This window comes from Corapipo altera, unplaced genomic scaffold, assembly GCF_003945725.1.
Source record: "Corapipo altera isolate COAL_440 unplaced genomic scaffold, ASM394572v1 61281, whole genome shotgun sequence".
In the NCBI taxonomy this organism is placed as follows: Eukaryota; Metazoa; Chordata; class Aves; order Passeriformes; family Pipridae; genus Corapipo; species Corapipo altera.
Genome location: NW_020884921.1, coordinates 1,047,285 through 1,071,151, shown reverse-complemented (window position 1 = coordinate 1,071,151; position 23,867 = coordinate 1,047,285). Strand labels below are relative to the sequence as shown.

Sequence of the window (23,867 nt, the reverse complement as noted above, 5' to 3'; positions counted from 1 at the left end):
AATAGAGCAGGATAATGAGAAATAGGAACAAATTTAACACCACCTCAGCTGCTGCTTTTCGTGGGCAAAGTCTGCCCCCAACTTTTTACTTCTTCCCCCCAAAGAGCGCAGGGTATGGGCTATGTGGATTGCAATCAGTTCATAACGCTTTGTTTCTGTTTCTCCTTCCTCCTCATGCTCTTCCCCGTTGTTGGCCTCATCTCACATTAACCCACTACTTTGGACTAATCACAAAAGTTTGCGGTTTTTTCCCTTTTTTTTTTTTTCATAATCACTTAAAAAATAAGGGAATACAAGACTAGAATTTAAAGTAGATATAGAAAATTGGCATGCTTGAGTTCTTTGTCCAACTTCTATGCTTTGTTCTGAACTTGAAAAAAACATGACAGTCAGTCTCAAATCATTTTACAAAACACATCTGCAGGGTGAAGCACATTTTCTTCTAAATTTAATTAAAAAGTATGACATTCAAAAGAGTAAGTAATTTTAAAAATAAAATTGATTTGTGTTACATTATATAAGTTTTTATGGAGTTCAAGTTTTTAATCTAGCTGACTAAATATCTGATAAATATGCAGAGAACTCAAAGGAGATCATCTTTCAGATAACATTGAACAGATGAAATTAAATTAGAATTAAGAAATGCTAGCATTCACCTAGAATGATTCACGACAAACATCATACAAAACTACAGTTACTTTTCTGGAAGACTCTACTATATCTAAAAGTCCAGATTATACAAAGTTACAGAAGTATCAGTGCTCCTGAAGCACATTCCCACTTCTGTCAGAATTAAGGTGATGAATACTAAGATGTTATATTAGTATTTCTAGTCCCCGCAGTTGAAATGGACATTCTTGCTCAAGTAAAAATATAGGCAAGTTGAAAGCTTCACAGTTTTTGTTTTAAATGCAATTTTATTAAAATAATCTTCACATCAAATATACAGAAACTTTTAATTTCAGGAAGAGAAAGTTAATCCTGTTATTTTTTGAGAAAACAATCCTAGTATTCACTAACCTTGCATTTTACTAAAAACATGCTGTAGGAACTGAGTTACTATTTTGATGCCCATGTCTGCTACCAAAATGTTGGGGCATTCGCACACATCAGTACTTCTGGGACTAATTACCTGCTGAGACCATCTTCAGCATTGTATCCTCCACCCACAACATACCCAGGTCACAGCAGATTCTCCCAATGCTGCTTACAAGGGTTTACATTAACTCATGGTAGGCAGTCAATACAAAATTTTAAAGACCTCTACTGTAGAGAAGACCATGTTAACAATTTACTCTGCTAACTACCAGTGTAGGAACTCCAATATGCTCTATGTCAACAAGTATGATAACCAATCCTGAGAAACTGATGCTGCATTAGTGACCCTGCAGAATAAAGCACATGGAGACTCTGCAAAGGCGAATTCTCCTTTCTCCAGACTCTGGTCCTGTGCAAACAGTTTGGTTTTCAGGCTTATGGTCTGGCTTCCAACCATTACCATGCTTCCACTGAATTTCTTCCATATATTGACTTTCTGACTACTCTCCTTGTGAAATGTCTTTATTTTCAAGTTCCTCTGTCTTGGAATCGAACCACAATCTTCAGCAACAAATCTTAATTATTACGGTATGGATAGACTGCCCCATTACACCACTTACTCCAGTTTAGCCACAGTGAGTTTTCATAAAAGCACAAAAGAGGAACAGCAGTTTTCTCAGAAATGCAATAATGGGATCAAATCCAGGTTTTCCATCTGTGCTGAAAGTTTGGGGAAGTGCATAGTGATGTTTCTCTTCCCACACATCACTGATCAGAAGTCTGATGGTGGGAAGTGACACCACTACAAGGTCATTGAGCAACACCGCTCCCTGTTTTACTGTTCCATGGAGATACTACATATCTGCCTCCACGACACAACCGTAGCTTACTCTCAACAACCACCAGATGCTCTGCAAATCTCAGCACCTGCTACCAAAGTCACCTACAACGTGTGTAATAAATTATATTACAAAATACAACTCTCTCGAGACATTATTATAAGAACATTTGGCACCACCTACAGAAGAAGGACCAAAAAGTTCTTCAATGGCTGGGAAAATATTGTCCTTTGACTGCAAAATCAATTAATAATTTTGTATTGCACGTGTTATTTCATCCTGAGTGACTGGTAGTGCCATGGCACCAAAAAATCTCACTGTAGCTGTAGACAAAGTTCCTTACCTTATATGCATTATTCCCTGCACCATGATGTTCCTTAGAAGAACCACAGAAAGGGGCTGGCAAACATCCCCTACACAAATATTACACTAGGGGAATGTTTTAGTAAGAAGATGGTTGAATCAAGCAGAAATACTCTAAAGACTTCACAGTCACTGCACAGCTTTTAAATGTCTATTTCTAGGTGAATTATGTAATACAGACATTGAAGTAAATTGCAACTTCAAGCCCACAGTGATGAGATTCACAAAAAAGTTAGATTATCTGCTGTTTGCTCCCTGCTCATTATGGATATAATATATAGCAGATGTTTCTCAAACTATTAAAAAAATCACACACCCCTGAAAACTGCCAGCACATCATACCACATTTCCTGAATCCCCCATGAGACTTATTTCTAGATGTTCTATTTTTATTGCATCAATTGAAATTCAAAAGAACACGGGCAGTGACCATAAAAACAACTTCAAGGTGATAAGGTTACTTAAGGCAAGCTTCAGAGCATATTTTTCACCTCACCATGTACAGAGACCTCAATCCTTTCCAATTGAAAAGACCTGATATATGAAAAGAATTTGGAAGTTTGGTTTTGTTCATATTTGAAAGAAGAAGTAAGACTGTTCTTATAATAACCTTAACCAACATGATAAATAGTAAAAAAAGCTTTTGAGTGAGCTGTAATACTTACAGAGGAAATCATTATCTTAGATTACTTCAATAGGTCTTTTTCTACCCTTGTTTAACTGTCAACTTTTAGAAACTTTTATACAAATTATTACAAGTGACCTCTTTTTCTTTCATTTTAAAACTAATGTCAAGAGTATCTCAACTGAACATACTGAACATATTTTTTGCCTAAGGTAAAAATAAATTATTTTTTACTGCCACACGTAAGCTTTTTAGATGTATACTTCCAAAACAAAAAAAGAGCTTTTATCAAAAGAGAAATAAGAGTTCTCATTAACTCCTGCATGTGCAAAAGAACCACAGCACCAAAAATCTTAGCAAGTGGCTACTATGCAGAGATCTTACACTCTGAAAGTGTCAGTTATTTAAGAAGAAATGTAATGATCACAGCATTAGCTCTAACACCATGTCACAGGCAAGAGAGGGTTGTAAGTGTTCCAAGGTCACAGTATTGCTTATGGAAAGAATTTTAATGGATTTCTAGACATAATAATAATGAAATCTAAAATAAAGTTTTAAAACTAGTGACTTCTGCTGTAAAACCAACCAATAATCAACTGCCTTTAAGAAACACTTTACAAATGCATCTTTAAGTTATATTGGTATTTTGAAACTTTTTAGTTTTCTTTCACCCTTGGTATTCTGCACAAAGAAACGGAGAAAAACAGTTTTCCAAGGCTTAAAAGAAGCCCCATCTAGTCTTACAGAGTGAACAAAAAAGCATCCTATTAAGTTTGGGAAGATCTCCAATACAAGTCCTATGTAGCTGGATCTCACAAGTGAACGTGCTTGATAATGGGGGTGGGGGGAAGGTGGTGATTTCTATTTTAAATCCAATAGTCAGGAAAAACATTAGACTGCTACTATCCCACATGTATTGGAAGCAATGACAAACAAAAGGTTTCCTCAATAATCAAGATGCAGAATCTCCTCTGACTTGGAGCCACCAAATAGCATCAAATTAAAAAAAAAAAAAGTTTATCCTAAATAATTAATAAATTCATTTTCTTAGTTAAAATTAACTTGCATTTCACCCAAGATAAGCACTTGAACAGTCCTGTGAACTTCTGAAGGATCACTCATATTCTCAAAGTGAATATGCTCAAAATATTCTGCTGAACTGGTGTTTACTTCAATAGACCCCTGTGGTTGCATCATGTTCCCTTTACATAATTTTCAGCAATTTTTAATTGAGCATTCAGGAGGAGCAGAGAAAACTGCTTTATTCAGTTAAGACTAGTATCTGGAGTTTCATGCCACTTGTAAAACAGAGAAAAAATCTGAACTGTCAATTTACTGTTTATGCATTATTTTCTAAACTGTTTGCTTTTAGCTAGAAGCTCCTTCAAATAGCCAAACTTAAATTGTTGAAAAAAGGACTGACAAGTATGATCAGAAATAAACATAAGATAGAAAAAGCTAAAGCTAAAGTCAACAATCTAAAAGTCACACACAGAAGCAGGTTATCTGTCATTGCTGGAAAGGGTTTCCTTTTCTTGCTAAGCTTCATAATTCTTATATTTAGAATTCATACTCGGAAAAAGTTTTACAGTAATATGAACAGAATTAAAATATATACTTATTATTCTAGTAATCCTAGTAAAGTATTTTCAAGAACAGTTTGACAGCAGTTTGGATCACACTTAGCAAATTGCCATATTCAAAACATTAATGCAGACAGGTATATATTTCTAAGTACTTTAATTAAATCCTGAAAACAGCTTGTCTTTTAAATTTGCATTTTTATTATTATTATTTTTTCCAGCTTATCCTGAAATTTTCCACTACAGTATCCTTATTCTACATACGAAAATGGGGCCCTACTGACAGAATGATCGGAGACCAGGAAATGCTTCAAAATCAGTGACATTACATTAAAGGTCTGACCTAAACTGACAAAACCACAAAAACTGTCTTAAAGGCTAAGAGAGTTTAGGTAAAAGTTTAGTGATACTTCCTATTCAACACACTGCCATTTTAGCACTTATACAACACTACAGTTTCACCAAAGTCTGAGCTCATCCATACTTCAGTACATCCTCGAAGACTTATGAAAACCTTGAAAGCAGTCATGGGAAAGAAGTACAATTGCTAGAATACATTATTCTGGTTTATATGAAACTGTTTTAGAACCTCTCTCTGTTAAAAGTGTCTCTTTCCATTTGTTTAAAGTACCAATTATAATAAACCAATTTGTGCACTCTCAGGTACTGGCTTTGCTCAATGTTCTCATTTTAAAGGAAAATGTTCATTTTTAAAGTTCTCAGTATTTTTCATTTTTCATCTGAACTGTACAACATCTGTGTGCATTTACTTAATGTTAAAATAAATTAGTTGATCAGAAGAGCAGAATACAGCAGGACAGGAGGTATTCTGGTCAAAAGAAAAAGACCAAGGTACTAATCCAGTTATTCTTCCAGTCTCATTCTGGAGCTCTTTGCAAAAAAACCTCAAGACCTCGTGGTTTTTTAAAAATATAGGAATTTCAGTATTTAACTCACAAGCAGTTATTTTTATTTATGCAGTCAAACACCTTTCATTGTTTGTGTGCCTATCAATCTGCTTAATTCTAGTCATAATAGCAACTAAACATTTCAATCACACATGGCACAGAGCACATTCTCCTGAAATCTACATGAAAAAGATTAGTGCTGCCATCCAATCACGACTAAACTTTTCTCCACCACAGAAATAGGCAAACACTGTAAACCACATATCTAAACAATTTACCACAAACAAGTAAGAACAAGCACTAAGAAAACACTGCTTGCTTTAATTGACCTCCTCCAACCCCCAAGCCATCAGGAATTATTCTAAAACAAAACAACTAGTCAAATTTGCATTATACTGGTTTTGGATACTATACTGATGTTACCTGTCATTAATGATCCAGTTCAGACACAGATTGAGAGAATTAAGGTTTTTGCATCTTTTTACTATTTCCATCACCGTTTCATTGTCCAGTTCTGTGATATGACGCAGGTCCAAGTTTGACAGATTTCTCAGCTGTGGAGACAAATATGACAGAAATAAACAACCTGAAATTCACTGACATAAATAACCATTGTAAAAAACTGCCAAACTTCTGGGAATCAAGCCCAATACGTGCAAGCTAGCCAAGAAAGATATGATTACTATATTTTTCACACAAAGCGAACATATCAGAAGTATTCAGAGAATCAAACTTTAGCAATCTTGGAATTCAGGTACTAAGTTACTACATGAAATCCAGAAACTCTTTCTCATGGTCCAATACACCTACAATAAGGGCCTAGGCCTTCCTCTTCTTACATATATGGAGCGTAAGATACCAAGGTAAAATATCAACCCATTGAACTGTAAGAAAAGCAAGGCATGGAAGGAAGGGAACAGCATATTTGTGCTTAGATTCAAATGCATGATATCAATGACCCCAGAGTATAAGGCTTTCAAACTAAGTAAATATTACAAACTCCCATGAAAATCCAGTATTTATACTGTAGCCTCACCTGCACAGTTATCAATAATAGCTTGGATATTCTGAACAACAAAAGTTCGGAGTGACAGCACAATGTGATTAAGATTTATGCACTGATTAATCTGATTTATTACTACTGTAAATCTTTCTAATGTCCTTCAAAAGGAAACCCTCTTACTACTTTCATGAGCTATGGGTGCGAAGAGGAAAATTTTTACAGATTTCTGCAGTATCAGTTTAGTCATAATAACCTCCAAGTGCTGTTTGCTTTTCAAGTTGTCTGAAATAATCTCTCTTATACTCTGGAAAAATAATTGCATTAAGCAATATTGACAGTTTAATTAAATTTACCTTCCCTGTGAGAGAGAAAAAATAATCCTCATCAATGATTTAAGTCAGTAAGGATTTGATTAGGTAAAGGCATACAACTGAGATCATATAATTGGTCCACTTCAGTAGCTAATTATTAAGTCAATGTATTTGGGGCAGGTGGAAGGCTGGGGGGAGAAAAAAGGAAAAGGAAAAAGAGAGGACTTGTAGGTAGCCTTCTATGGGAACTGATATCTTGCCGTTTTGTTCCAGAAGTTTTTAATATTCTCCAAACTAAAGTTGAAGATAAACTACATACCGTTTCCAAAAATTCTGCAGAACAAGCATAAAATTAAGGACTCTGACCTTTGAGTCTGCAGGGCATTTCTACAGAAAGTAGGACAATAATATTTCTATCATTAGGATGCTACCACAGGTATACTGTGGAGGTGCTTGCTGTATTCCCATTGAAATTCTGAAAATCTTGTTTGCCTGTTAGGGAGTAGAGCACATAGTGTTTGATACTGTGTTTATAAAATACACACTTGTTACAAGCTATGCCTCTCTGCATTTCATATATGCTGCTCCAGCACGAACTTTAAAGGCCTGACCTTCTATATGCCCAAAAAAGGCTCACAACCAATCTGTCATTTTTTCCTGCATAAATTACAAGAAGGTGAAGCTTACAGCAACTCTAGTTTTCCTCACGCTCTTACCACTGTTCATATTAGGTATTTCAGCCTTTAGACTATGTTGGCAATAATGTGGCCTATGTCTATGACATAGAAAATACACCTGCTGGACAACTCAATAATGAACATGTTCTATGACAGTAAATAAATATTTACCAGGAGAACTCAAAGACAAGTAGAAAACCTTCTCACATGTTTTTTTCATAAGACTATTCTTACGAGCAGGTGACAATACTGGTGATTCTCTTGTCATTATTATTACTTACAGAGTAAAACCCACAAATTTACATTAAAGAATCAATGCAAGGAGAGAGGTCAGTGCTTCTTTAAAAAGTGCCTAAATAACACGGGTTCAAATTAAATAGGAGGTACCAGTGTATTATCTGCCTCAATGATTCAATGACGAATGCAGCACTTGTGATTTCCAGGGAAAAAAAAAACTTTTGCACTGCATGGGTAGACTCAAAACCTAAACTGAATTCCTATTGGCCAAATTAACAGGGTTTTCAAAGTAGATTTTATCCTTTACCACCACAGGAGAACGATCATTCCCTCATTTCTTCTTTCCTTCATGCCAATAATAGTCCACCATTATATTCAATATACAGTAGCTCAACCATCACTTGTCTTTTTTTACTGTCACACTCCTTTATTTTAAACCTGGCAACTGACCTACTTGGTAGGTTAATTTTTCTTTTCATCAGGCACAACATACTCAATCCAGAAAACCTTACTGTCTTTGAAGAGACTGAAGAGACTGCTTCAGATTGATGCATATACAAGTATAATTTGGTCTATACAACCCCCTATTGGCATTTCATATGTGTGAATGACTTTCAAGACCTGGAAAACATTCCCTTCATCACATGAATTTGAATCAGTTGAATATGACAGGTGAAAAGAATACCTCTTGCCTACTTAAGTCAGGGGTATCTACATCTTCTTACCAGTCAGAGAGAATAGTTATAAATGTGTATGTAACCATTCTTCATTTAAAATGAAAGACAGACACCTTAATGACAAATTTCCCATACTTTATCAAAAAAGTAATTTTAAGGGATTAATGCTACAATGCTGCAATCACTACTATTATTAAAAAGTTACAAGAGAAAATACATAAATTTTATATTTTACCTCTAACACAGCTAAAAGTCATATGATATTAAACAGAAAAAATTAAAAATCAAACTTCTCTGAAGTAGACAATTGGACAGTTCAGATGTTTGAATCTTCAGTGCATTCTTGAGATTAAAATAGCACACCTTTACATAGAATTTTTTCCTACAGAAAGAGGATACTCTGTGACTTAAATACTCAACCTAAGGCCACTAGGATGCATAAAGTTTCTCCTTTTTTTTTTTTAATCAAAACCAATTTTATTCATGCAGCAACACCATTTTCTTGAGCATTTTCAGGGCCACTCTTCTACAGGTATTCACACTTTTCTTCAACTCCTATTTTTATAGCTCTGCAAAGAATGTTCAGCATGAGCAGAATTTAAACTTTGAACTCGGCTCCATGAGGCAAAATGTTTTAACTGAACAAGCAATATTTAATGCGACAATAAAACACAGCATGCAAATAGTAGAGAGGGCTTAAAATATGAAACAAAAATAACAAAATAGAAAGCAAGAACATCTAAACTAATTTTGTGTGATGCATATAAACACATTCTTGCTGAAATTACTGATTATTGACTCTGTTAAAAATGTGTGAGTCTAAAACTGAAGGAGTCTAAGTACATGAATGAGATAGGAAGGGAATACAAGCTGGTTCCTTCCTCTCAGTCCTACTGACAGGAAATTAACAGAGCAGTAGGTAAAGTCTCTGTGAGGAGACTGCCAGTTAAAATGTACTGAGAGTGAATTGCTCCACTGGAAATGACAGATGCAGAAGAACCACTTAAATCACCAAACGGTTTTAGACAATGAAGTTTGAAAAACAGAGCTTTTAAATTTTAATATATTTTAAATACAAATGTAAAGTTAAATACTATTTTAAAGATATTACTCTTTACTTCTGGATCTCAAATATTTTAAAATATAGTACAATCCTTTTCGTTCAATACTTTTGTTGGTTCGATTAAGTTAAATTTTATGCCCATTGATATATTTAAAGATTCAGAAGTTATCATACTATTTGTGTGCTTGAATGTTACAGAACTCCTAAGATTTCTATCTTGACTACTGGAACTTATAATATTAAAATATGTGTCGTGATTTAGATGATAGAAAATTACTATTACCATTGTGATCAAAGGTAATTTTTCAGTGTGGGTGTATTCAACTCCTATGAATTTTTAGCTGTTACTGTTTAGGGGATTACTAATATAATGGGTATTCACTTTTTTCCCCCCTGCATGATTCCAGAATTCCTGTAGAGATATGCTACCTTAAAAATCATAGAATAGGATGAAATCATGGAATCATCTAGGTTGGAAAAGAACTTTAAACCCAAGTCCAAATGAAACCTGAAACTGTCAAGGCCACCACTAAACAATTAATGGAATTTTAATTAACCTTAATTTTCTTGACACTTTCTGTGTATACATGCCTTCAGGGCATAAACTGCTCTCTGACTCAAGCCCCCCAAAGTAAATGTACGATGAGAGAAAATTAAAAACAGCAATTCAAAAACAAACTGTAAACCAGTTTTTATTATTGTGTCAACAGAATCTATAAACTACTTTTTAAAAAGCCACATCACTGAAGAATTGCCGTAACTGAACTATAAGATTGAGATATACTGTGATCCTGAAAAAGTAATCATACGTGGTTTAAAGAACTGGACAATGATTGAATTGTTACAGAGGAGACTATTTTCCCATAGATTTAGTGTTCTGCAAATTTTAATTTAATTTCATAAGTATTGCACAACATTGAGGTCCCACGGCTTAAGTAAGAAATACACAATCAAAACCTGTGTTATAATCACTGAGGTTTAATTTGCATCACTTACAAAAAACAAAACAGAAAGTTTGTTTTGAAAAGTGTAGGTATTTCTAAAAAAAAAATCAGATTGAAATAAATCATATTCCATCTTATGAAATACAGTTCATTAAACAAACTGACTAAAAAACTGTTTTCTCTTGACCCAGACAAAGAACAGTAATAATGTCCCTAGGTAAAAGCTTGATGATGTTAAGATCAGAGGGTATGCTGAAATATTACCATAAAAGGAGCATAAAGCAGAACACTTTGTGTCAAAACAAATCAATTACTAGAAGGAGACCATACAGTACCCCAGTTTAGACAAGGCTATTGCAAAATCAGTCCTGTCATGCGTAGATTATCATTATATATCTGTCAAGCTGGTAACGTGTGCACTGAATGAGCACTAAGCATTTCCTCCATAAATTTGAATTTTGATTGACTTCGTATTGGCCACCCGCTCAGAAACAAGTATCACTAAGTTGGATCAGACATGACTCTCAAGTAACAACTATGAGATGAAGAAAGATTAAAGATCACATTACTCCAAAAATAGTTCTTAGATAAAGTGTCTTCATGCATTGGTGATTAGCAGAGTAAGTTAGGAATTTTTTCTCTTGAAATTCTGTACAAGGATTCATACACACTTAGATGTTTGTAATAAACTTTACCAGACAGTCTGTCAGAAGCACATGGTGTAGAAGCACAGACAGAGTTATACTGCTACAAAGCAATTACTCTTGCATATATATCAGAAACAAAAGGAAGAAGCCAAGGAAGTGGCTTCGTAATAAAATTATATCTAGATGTCAAGGTTTGCTGATGCCAGCTGTTAAAATACTATTACAAGTGCAACAATTAAACTGCTGAGAGGCAATTACCACAGCAGGGGAGGAAAATACCACCAGATTTGGGGTCAGAGATATAAAATAAAAAATCACCACTTCTTTAGTTAGAATACAGATTTCTTATTCCCACTCAGTTAATGAATAAAAATTATCCATCTGGTTGTTCTGTTTTCAACACAATCACCTAATAACATGCAGAGGTACTTTTCACATTCGTGCAGCTCTTCACACTTAAAGGAGAAGTGAAGTAAAAATTAACCAGGAATATGCTCCTGAGAGACAAGGATGTGAGGAGGGAAGGAAGAGAGTAAACAAGAAAAAAAAATCATACAGGGAAAGCTAAGCAAACAATAAAACAAGTGAGGAAAAAGATAAAACAAGAAAGTAGTTGGTAGGGATGTGCTGAAAACAGAAGACAAACTACAACACTACATGCAGTACGTGTTTTTCCCTCCTTCAGAGAAATAAAGTTGACAAATGCTGCACTAATTTTTCTGATGTCATAGTACAAATCATTCAGATCTTCTGTGACAATGTTTCACACATTAGAGTTACAAAGACAAATGAAACATTCAGGTCATCAGAACCAACCACTGGTTTCAACTGTGAGTCTAACTGTGAACTGCATATATACATGCACACACTCCTCCTTCCCCTTTCTTCCTGTGTATGCACATGCAAGTGCCTCTCATCTTACCCAGTAATTATTATTTCTTTTGGGTGCATTTCTTGTATCTAATAGCAAATTCTAGAAAAAAAGGAACCGATGTGGTGACATGGTCTTGCTCAAAAAGCAAATTTTTTGGACTGTCATTGTGTTCAGTAGAAAAATAATGAAACTAAACCCTGAATGTTTCTTCTTTTTCTAAAATATACAATATTTTCACTACCATTCCCTACAATTAGCTATTAAAAAAGCTCTGCAATGCAGCACTGTAATTTAGAATTTTCAAGTGCTAGTATTTTTAAAGACAGCTAACATTACTGGGGGGAAAATACACTCATAATAAACCACTTGATTTTTATACATGCATCAGCCTCAAAGCAATTTCACAAGCGAGGCCATTGCTGTTATCTCCAGCTTGCACACAGGAAGCAGGACAGAAAGGAACTGGCTCTGCATAGCCTTACGGGACACACTTGCAGGCCATACAGAACAAAGAACAGATTCCACACTGTCTAGGAACATGGGACTGGAATTATTACTGAACAGTTACGAAGTATAAGTTAAGTACTCAACACAAAGCTAACCACATGAAATACTTGATGGTTAGAACAAAAAATGATGTCATCAACAGATAAATTCTGGAAAAGACAGATGCAGCAGTTAAAGATCATGTTACTGTTTCCTACAGGCCCTACTAAAAAGCCTGTCCTCATCTTTATTATAAGTCCCTTTTAAGTGTAGAAAGATTGTGAGAAGGCACTCTTGAGTCTTTTCTTCTCCAGATTAAACAGTCTCTAACTTTCAGTGTTATCACATCACTGTCTTTGCAGAATTCATAGTCTACAGAAAGTTGTACAGATACAGCTTGAGGGAAGGAAACTGGAATCCCCACATCTCAAGTCCCAGTGTGCACCAATTACTTACAAAGTAATTAAATTCCAAGAGTATAACCGACCTCCTAAATATTTACTAAAGGACTACATTCAAAAGTGTCATTCCCACGTAAATCAGGATTTCTAATACTTTATTATTATTAAACATAAGAAAAGGAAAAATACATGTTAATAAGAAAAATAAAGATCTTTACTTTTATCTAATAAATGGGATTATAAAGTCACTTTGTTGAAAGATCAGACATCTATTAAATACTCAATAAATCTAGGCCAGAATAATCCAGCAACCAAAGCATGTAGCTGAAAAGTGATCTGTGTGGAAATTTCCAATAAAGGCTTGGACTACACACCCTGTTTTATGTTAAATTATATTTCTAAGAAATATAATATAGCATAAACCTTATATTTATGCTGTATATATAAATATAATCTATAGTTATACAGAGATAGTTTTCATATGACATGAGAATAATAGCATAATTTCTTTCTCCCACTAATATATACCCCTTTTACACATCACTTCAGTCCACAGAGTCCTTTCCCAGTGGTGTCCTTTGAGGTCCTATAACTTTACCATGCAAATTAATTTCTCTGCTTTATTTTTTTTGTATATGTTCCAAAATGTTTTCAATTATTCTTATCTTCAGCTACTAAGCAGCCCTAAAATGATAAAAGTATTTTACAGACATGTTGAATGCTTCTGTATAACAACAGGACAGCTGCACAGCTGCATCAAAAAACCTTTATTTTCTTCAGGCATATTCTGTTTTTCATTTAATATATTCTCTACTTGGTACCTCAAGATCTCTTTAACCATTTTTATGTTTGCATGATCCCTAAATTTACTTTCACTTACAAATTTTAATTAATATGGTGTTTGTCCACCTCATCCAAGGCATCCATTTTACTGAACAGTTCCGTTATTTTCTGCAGATTCACTCATGTTAGCTCTCCCAGACATAATTCGTCTTATGTGTATATGTCAAACTATCTATGTTAAAATATGAAGATGAATATATACATACAATGTATGCACACTGTTGCAGTAAGGGGTCTGTCCAAATCTCTTGCAATTAGAATTTTGCACTTTGATTATGGAATTCTGTTTTGTTTGCAATGGAATCTGTTGTAATTAGGCATTTTAAAGATGTTTGACCTAACAACATTGTTACTTCTGAGAAAATGTATAACACTTCGATTATATTTTTGATACAGTGTTTTTACACAGTGAAATCTGAATGTGACTGTTCAAATAATTCAAAGTTCATTTAGTGTGTCATGTTTCTATCCATGTCAATGTTATAAATCATACATATAAACTTATCCTGACTGATACCTATGACTTGGCTACAGTCAAACACACTAATGACTACCTAAAAGTAGTTATGATACTCACATTGGTAAGGTGAATGACTCCTTTCGATGTAACAGAGCAACCCATGAAACCAACATACTGCAGCTCTGGACAATGTTCAGCAAAAGCTTTCACTGACTGATCTGTCACCTGCAGAAAAGACAAACAGGTAACAGTTAAATAGGTGATATAAGAACATACTTTACACAGTTTAAGCAATTTCTAATTGCAAGCTGCTCATTAATACTTTTATTATTATTACCACTGCTCTTATTTATGTCAAGCGTTTTAGAGAAAGTATTGTATATGCATAGGCATGGATATATGTGCATGAAAATCACAAAGAAAGATTTTTGGCAGAGTGGGAAAAGAAGCACAAGACAAGAGAAGTTGGATGGCCTCAAAGTCAAGTCTTACTGTCATCCTGTTTAAGTGCAAACAACCCAAGGGACCATTCTATCCACTATTCTCATAAATTACATACAAATATGAAAATACTAATGAATTTGTTACTGCCATCCTTACACTCATGCTATACCCATCATTGACTATGAAGAACTTGAATTGTGTGCTATCTTAAGTTTACATTCCTTTTTTTTTAGCATTTTTGCTAAAATTAAGCGATTGATGATTTTAACTTAAAGGTAATATTACATCTGTTTCTCACATCAGGCTTGGTAAACTCACAGTAATATACCACTTTGCAAGTTATCAGGTGAATGGAGATGTTACCCAGTTTATTATTGAGATTTTGTTTATTTATACAACTACTTGTTATTTATAACTGTCTGTGAAATTTAATAATATAAATTAAATATAAACCACAATCCATTGTATAAATGTAGTGCTTCGTAAGTAGCCTAAATATTCAAAAGGACAACATATTGTGAATTTTGTGAAGAATGTAATATTGGCATGGTTACACTTAAGACACCTTAACCAAAAAGCAAAACAAGTTTAGAAATACCTAGTCCAAAACTGAGCCTCAGGTGAATACACAGAGGAACATTATTCCTGCTGATCTGTGGATCACAATTAGCCACAGTACCAACTGGCCCAACAAGCCACTTGACTGGCAGCATCTGTTGACCTTGGTGAGGACTCTGGCAAAACAAATTTTGAAAAGGCGGCCTGGAGATATGGGTTTATAGATAAAACACCACATCAGAGCTGTATTGGTTTGGGCTTACTGAATATTGTTATAGACCTAGTGCAGTTTTCTCAGAGCAAAAACTTCTCACTGAGTAAAGATTCTCATTGTGGCACATCTGCCAAATAAAGCACAAGCCTTCAAGGACTGTGTATTTAGAATCCAACTAAAATGAGAACAGGTCAAAATGAAGGGGTTAGGGGTCAGCTAAATAGATTCAATCACAAATTGGGTACTGATTATGTGGTATCTGCACAGCCCCGTGTCCAGGTCTGCCTACTTGAACAAAAACAAACCAGAGTATTTCAAAATTTCTTTGATTTTATCTAACACAATCATTCATTTTTGGTTTTGCACATTCCTCTTAACTGAGGACAGCCACACAAACTATTTAGGTCTTTTAAGATACTGATTGCCAAAAGCCTTTGACAAATACTATAACAAGTCGAAGACTTACAGATTTGCACTATTTAGCATGCTCTCAGAACCAAACTAGGTTGAAAAGAAAGTTTATCTCCTCTCTAGAAGATAAACTAAACCCTCCGATTCAGCTAATGATCTAAGAGAAGGACTCTGTTACAATCTTAACCTACACTCTCTACAGAAGATTAAAGTGAGATTCTCTGTTGCAGAGAGGTTTGCCCTAGCTAGCAAGAAAATGTAGCAATGAAAAATCAATACTACAAATGTCTAATACAACAAATTCATTAGAGAGCTTCCAACTTTTACATACAAACAATTTCTTACTTATAGCTAACATTCAGGTGCATAAAGACATTGAAAAAATAACATTTAGAATGCAAATAATAAAATAAGTATGTCTTAAAATATCTTCTTTTCATACTATGGAATTTTCTGTACTCTAAACAAAATCTGTGGAAAAATAATTTTGATAAAAATTAGTAACAGTAGATTATGACAATACATATTAAATAGTTTACAGATTATCAGTGAACCTTTTCAGTGCTTGTTAGGTATGCACTATCTATTTAATTAGACAAAAGATCCTTCATTACCTCTGTAAGCCATGCAAGCCCCACGATTTTCCAAGCAAAAGCAGTGTGACATTACCTAAATATGCTTTAAAATTACTGTAGTAGAAATCACCACTTTAAACACTCATTTTGCTACTGAAAACAACAATTTGTTCTTAAATCTTGACTTATGAACAAAATAGCAGTGTTGTTGTCTTTAAGCCCAGTTCACTAACAGATCGTGTCCACTGCTGTCAGACAACAAAACTCCACTACCTGCAGAAGCTGACTTCACCTTTTACTGGGAAACACTGTAGAAATTTTCTCAATCAACATTGTAACCTCCTGTCAGCATTCTTTACTATACCAGTATCTAGGAATACGTCACTTCTTTTTTGGACCCTATGTCATCTATAGCAATTGATTTTTTAATCACATGATTCCCAGCCAGCCAGCCTGTAATGAAGGCCACTTGATAGTCTGCTTGGTTAGCCACTTTTAACATGACTCCATTCTCCTGTAACTGTAGTAGTTTGAAAGGAATATATGTATATATATTTCTATAAATATACACATATACACACACACACACTTGCTATTTCACTACAATGGCTTCTCATAAGACAAATATGAGACACTATGGACAGAAATATCAAATCAAAACACCTGTAATCCAAATGACGGTTAAAAACTAAAATTTATATTAGGTCTTTCTGTTCTTCTTTTTGCAGAGATTGGGGAAAGTAAGAACATGCAGTCATTTGGAATTTATTTATAAATGTAAGTGCAGCATTATAGTCTAGTAAAATTGTCTAGTCTTCAGTTAGACTAACTGAAGATGGATAACTGAATCCTACCTGTCCTTATTTATATAAGGATCAAAAACATAACAATACAAAGTTTGCATGCAGAAGCATCTCTTTTTTTTCCCATATGATCTATTTGTATCAAGGAGAAAAAAATTAGGAAAGTTTCTGCCAGACCTGAAAGGGTGATTAGATATTGGAATGGGCTGCCCAGGGGAGTGGTGGAGTCACCAACTCTGGAGTGGTGGAGTCACTGTCCCTGAAGGTATTTACTACTGGTGTGGTAGTTGATGCCACTGTCTAGTTGACAGCATGGCTATGTTTGGTCAAAGATTGGACTCTGTGATTTCAGAGGTCTTTTCCAACCTAATTGATTCTGTGATTCGGTGAACCAGAAGCAACAAAGTTTAACTTCAAACTCAAGAAAGTTTTTAAGACTGAAAACAACTATTTTTCTGCTTAACTAGACTGTTTCCTGTTTCATCATCTGCATTGTCTAGTACAGATGGTTTACACACAGACTTGAACTTTCCTATTTAAACTCAAACGTGCAAGCCAGGTCACTATTCCTACCATCAGTAGGAGCCAGAAACCGTATCCCTCTTATTGTATGAAAGTGTTTGACACACTCAAGAGATGGTCTATTCTGCAGAATTAAAGAAAAATAAGTGACTGACAAAAAAAATGCATGGAAAATTAGCAGTGATGTGCATAATGATTATGCATCTTAATACTTCCTCGTATAATGCAGTATGTAACTGTATGTTACATTTTCTTCTTCACTACTCAGAAGATAGAACAGGTGCATTAAACATATTATAAATATGGCTTCTGCAAACTAACAAATTTTTAAACAACTGTATCCTGGTGTACTGTACAAGTAAATTAGACTAGCATAATCTGTAGCCAGATTACCACAGAAAATATACTGCAGTTCTACAGAAATGACCCTTGGTCAACAAAGACACAGAAACTCACACACAATTCTTTTACACATCCCAGTACTGTTCTTCCAAGAATCTTTAGTAATTGGATTGTCTAGTTGACCTTCATTGACTTTCATTCATCCTGTCTTGCTTCATGTTAGTCTTGCTTTGAAAAAGTAATGCAGGATGATGAGGATAGATTTATAAGTTATGCACTAAAGCATTGTGAATGGGAAATACATTGGTCTGGAACTAATGGCACAGATTTTGCTCCTACCAAAAAGATCTATGATAAGTGAGATATGGTTTAATAATTTTCATCTATTGCAGCCTATTATATATGAATTCCAATTCTGCGTTGTTTTACAGGAATTCAATATTTTGTCTCCTCTGAATTAGATTCTATAAGTATTAGTTTATTTTACATTCTATTCAGTAAATGAAAGTGCAAAAAAAGGAAAAAGCAGAGACGATAATTCAAGAAGAAAGTCTGAGGTACAACAATACAAGCACAACAATACAAATTCCAATTAAAAAGCCTCACAATTAATAAAAAGTCACAGAAGCTCAAACAGAAATAGCTGAAAAAGAGATAGTAATATAAATAGCAACTGGCACAGAATGAATACCGTGTTCTCTAATTTGAACAAGTGCACTGCACTTTAAGTAGATCTTAATATGCAATTTTTCCATGCAATATACATAAAGTTCGAAAAACATGTAAAATATTCCTCAGAACAATACATTCTGCTAGAATAAAGTATGTCCTCATATAAGTAGAGAGTCAGTCTGCCATGAATGTAACATGCAATTATTCACCGCTGAAGTCAACACTAAGGGTAGAAGAAACCCCTTTTCTTCCAGTTCTTACTCCATAAATCTTTATCTGTCTTGGTCAGACACCAGCTTAAGCAAATCTTTTTTTGGGCAGCACAGGAAGAAGGGAAGAGCTGGGGAGGGCTTACTGAAATTCAGTTTTATGTTTGAAAAGAGGTATGTTTACAGAAAGCTCATCTGCTAATTCAGTCCTAGAATTTCTTGCCCCACCTGTGCTTTATAATCTACTGCAGATTAAGGCCCACTCAGAAATCTGCCCTTGCATGAAGCACATGGCTACACTCTCCAACATGTGTTTAATGCATCACATACTCAATGTGCATTTTCCCTCACCTGTGTTCCATGGAATTCTTGCATGCCATAGCCTCCCATAAAGTGCAGTTAGGCTAAACTCAGGCAGTTTTCATTTGACTGCTTTTTAGCAAGACTTCTGAAACTAAATTCATGAGGATTTAATACAAAAAACGAAACATGGAGTCAAGATTGTTCATATACAGAAATATCTATCTACTATAGAACAAGGCAGGCAGGCTACCACTGTTCTATCAGCAGCAAAAACATTAAATATCATTGAATAAGAATTTTTTAAAAATCATAGTAATAATTTTTAATGAAAATGCTTGACTACGGGTGTGTGCTTACACAGGTTTTCCCTGCTTAGCTTAAAATTTGCCTTGCTACCCCTATAATAAAATGATCAGATGATCCCTCTGCCACACAGGGAAAGATGACATTGTCTCTCTTTTGACCAACACTTTTAAAATTACTTCTTAACAGAGGGTCAAACAAAGATCACAATATTAGATTAGAATACTATTACATTTTACACTATTAAACTAGATATATACTTAAAAACATACCTTCCTAGTCCAATGAGTAAAAAATTGTGAGCAAATTGTATTACAATTTAACTATATTCAGATTCAAACACAAATTCAATTTCATTTTTAAATTAATTTCCAAAAGAGTCTGCAATACTCGAAGTATTTACTTACAGATTTAAACCTAAGGTTCCATCAAACACACCAAGGCCACTCATTAGCATCTGTTCCTAATCTTATTCTAATAATATAATTTATTAGGAATATATTGTATTATTAGATTGACCAGGAATACAAAACCAACTGATTTTAAATTACTTGGGAATTCAGTACAAACATATCTTACAAACACACTCAAATAAAGATTGCTTATATATAAATACAGGACTCTTTTGCTCTACCTCCCCCAGAAAACAAAAGGCAGAAAAGGTGAAAAATTAAGTTTATGTTTAAAAGATTAATTTCAAACTTTAACTGGAACAGACTTTTCCTATTCAATAGGAGTGATACATTGCTTACTTTCCACAAGCATCAACTTAAATTATATTTGTCATAAAGCTGTGACAAAATAATTATTATTGGCAAAGATGCATTTAATTCATGACCCCATATTGCAATTACAGAAGACTGACAAAAATAAGGCACGGATAATCTGTCATCATATTAAGTTCTAAGGACGCCCAAATTTCATTAGTGAACAGTGCAAGGCAAAGCTCATCTCAACTAAATGCCATTGGACAAACAATATATTTCTTCACATTCAGTTAGTGTAACCATTTGATTAATCAGAACGGAAATTCAACAACTGCCAGCTTTAATGTGCAGTAGTACTAATAATTTCTATGAGCAACCAAAAGAAAAATATAAATATTTCTATTCCTTCGCCTTTGAAGGAAACATTCTAACTGAAAAGGAAATTATCTCCCCACTTTTTAATATACAGTTTTAAAGTTTTGGTTAGATCTTCAATTTTTTCACAATCTTGGTTTAAACACTTTGAATGGTTTCTTTTCATTATAAAAAAATCTTTATACAAAACAAATGTGCAGTCTTTCATACAACAAAACACTGCTGCTTACCAATGCCTGTAAAATGTGTTTCATAATTAACTGAAAGGGATGAATTAATCAACCAACATAAGTGACTTTTTACAAAGAAAATGAAAATTCTACAGTATTTTAAGATCAACTTTTTTATTTCAGAAACCTGTTTCTTGAAATGTATCTCTTGAAATGTAAATGTGAAATACTGAGCCTGTATTATAAAGGTGAACCTTTCAATAAGAGCCATTTAATCAAAATCAACAATTCACAACACAAAAAACCAAAACAATAATTAAAGCACGGACTCAGAAGAGGCTCTTCACAACACTGTGCTACCCCAGCCTCACACCTGAGAGGAAGAAAAGAGGGAAGAGGACTGAACTGATATCCTTTCCTTCACCCTTATGCATCGATTTGGGAGTTAGAACCACTATCTGCCCATGATACAAGAGGAAAAGATAAACAAGAGTGTATCCACATTATGGTAACATCAACTACTTTAAAATACCGTAAGTATAAAAACAACCTATACAATTTTGCAGTATGCTCAGTTCAGTACCCAAGGGAATAATAATTTGATCAGGTACCCTCTTAGAATGCACGTGAACTTACACAGTTTCTCCCTCATCTTTAAGAGGACTGAACAACTGGCTATAAAGAACAGTGTTCCTGTTTTACCTTGATAGTACTGAAACCCTATGCAAAGTCTTCCTAATTACTCAAACATAAGTACCTCAGTTAAAGGCAGTACAAAGTATTCCTTCCATTTCTGTGTCACTGAGTATCAGTGCTTAATCTTATTCTCTTTTTGTTAATGATGACAGAGTCTGCAAAAGATGAGTTGTTCTTCCTATTTTGATCTATTTTATCTTCCAAATTATTTAATACTAAACAAAACAACACACTTGGAACATATTTAGTTTTGAATAATAAATATCTATAGACATCCACTATCTTTGAACTGGTTTAAATATTTGGGTTAGAAAACAAATCTCAGTTCTCAATATAAATTATCTGATTCCCAATATCTTACAATTTTATAAAGTACAGTTTACGTGCACTTATACTGAACAACACTATCAGCTCACCCTAATTTATTTTTTGCAAAATGCAAATAAAATTGTAAAAACAATTCTTCAGCTTATAAAATACTGCCCTCCCACCAAAAGTCAAAATTTATTATTAAAATGCATTTACTCTGGACTGGCAAAATATTGCTTTTGAAAGAAAACATCTTTCACCAAACAGCATGTACACATAACCTGACAGTCATCAAAATGTCAGGAAAATTAAAAGAAAAAATTAAAATAAAAAAGAGAGTACCATTGTATTATAAATTTTGTAATGAGAGCCACACATCAGGTATACTGTATATCCTCTAAAGGCTATAAGAAAACTAAGTGTTTCTCAGCATATTTTTTTAAGCAGAAGAATGCATAATAATTTCTAGAAATTAAAAATATTATCCTGACCCTCTTTTCTTATTTGTAATACTGAATCAAAAAGACTAATGTGTCCACATGCAAAGATACACATATCAAGTATTTTCACTTTGTATCATTGTGAATACAAAGGAAGAAAAAAAATTCTATGGGACTGTAAAACAGGTCCATAATTTAGTGGCCTAGACATTTAAAATTTGCTCCTCATGTAAGAAGTGTATGAATCAAATATTCACCCTCTGTGGGACAGAAGATGACTTTGTATTATTTTCACTTTTAACGCCCCCACAGCTATATATTTCCTCTTCTGTATTATGAGTAGAAAAAACAACACAAAGCCCCAGTTTATTCGACAGCTTTATTGTTCACCAGAAGAGATCTCATTTCCATTTAAAATCTTTTTTAAAGAAATTAACTTTTATTTTCGCTTCATGCGTGCAATTTGATCTATACATTCCCATTAAATTCATATACTCTGGCACATTTATCTGTTTACCACAACTTCAAGGCTTTTAAAGGGGCTGGAAGATGACTTTACAGTACACATTCACATAACAACTGCTTTGTGGTCATACTGTTTCCCCTCTAAAACAGCCCCAGAAGAGCAAGGTTAATGTTCAGAAATACTGGAGGTCTTTGACATACAAACTAATAAACACTGTTAAGTCTACTTCCTTTTCCTTTATCCCAAGAATATTGTCATTTTCACACAGAAAAGCATTGTTTCATTTTCTCATTAATCTGATTACCTTGTGAAGGCCTTCTAGATACTCAAATAAACTCTTTAATTTCTTTGGTCAAGAATCTGACAAATCCATGTTCCTTTCATTAAAAACACCTTTCATTAAAAACACAACCGCAAAAAACCTTCTGTTGTCACATCTCTCTCAAGGGCAAAACTAATCTATCATTGCCTTAATGTTTTTATTTCAGGTAAACAATTTAAATACCAACTTAGAACAACACTCTTACTGCTAACATACAATACCAATTCAGAATCAATTTTTTCTGAGATTTTCACACATTAAAAGTTTTTGTACATTAACAAAAATATAGTCACTCCATCACAGAAGGCCACTTGGTTGGTTATTTTAAAATAATGTGAGCATTTTCTCTTATAAAATTATGACACTTTGAACATTCACTAGAACTAGAAAATTACACAATTCCTGTTCAAGTCTCATGGATATCACATAATTTTAATGAGTGTGGAAACTCTTGTAGCAGCTGAAGATGTAGTGTAATGTATACACATAATAAATGTATGGTGACATAGGCACAATACAATCTATACCATAAACCCCAGTGAAGGTATCTTAGTAATAGCATCTGTTCTTCAAGAAACTACACTTTCTTCAGGTTTCATACTGGCAATACGTAAATCTGCACAACGGAAATAGAATATGACATTGTCATGGTTTGAGACCTCCAAAATCCAATTCCCGAGTCCAAGCCCCCGCTCCCACATCTCAACCCAGTGTGAGATGGGTTTTCCAGACACAACACAAGACTCAGTATGGGGGGGAAGGGAATTATATTACAATTACTATATAAATAAATATTATAATACAGTATATACCTAATCTTAACTTTCTCTCCTATGATAAATCATTATTTACAATGGATCAATCTCTTCTCCCTCCAATAAAAGTCCACTAGGGAAAAGGAAAGATCCTTTCCACTCTCAGGGCAGCAGTGTCTCTCTTCTTCCATGCAGCAGCTGTAGCTGGATTGTTGTAGATGGATTTCTTTCCAATACACACAAGGGGGCTCCTCTCCCCATCTCGGCCCTTGGACTCCAAACAAAGGTCTCA

The 23,867-nt window shown here is 34.2% G+C and overlaps 1 protein-coding gene across 2 annotated transcripts in view; it reads right to left on the bottom strand.

The window, feature by feature from the left end:
* FBXL17 (F-box and leucine rich repeat protein 17) overlaps positions 1-23,867 on the bottom strand; it is a 289,489-nt gene that overhangs the window by 185,275 nt on the left and 80,347 nt on the right. For both annotated transcript variants that reach the window (XM_027656846.1, XM_027656845.1), the window contains exons 6-7: positions 14,097-14,204; positions 5,780-5,910 (exon numbers count right to left, since the gene is read on the bottom strand). In XM_027656846.1, coding sequence (XP_027512647.1) covers positions 5,780-5,910; positions 14,097-14,204 — 239 coding nt within the window. The remainder of the gene's footprint in view (positions 1-5,779; positions 5,911-14,096; positions 14,205-23,867) is intronic.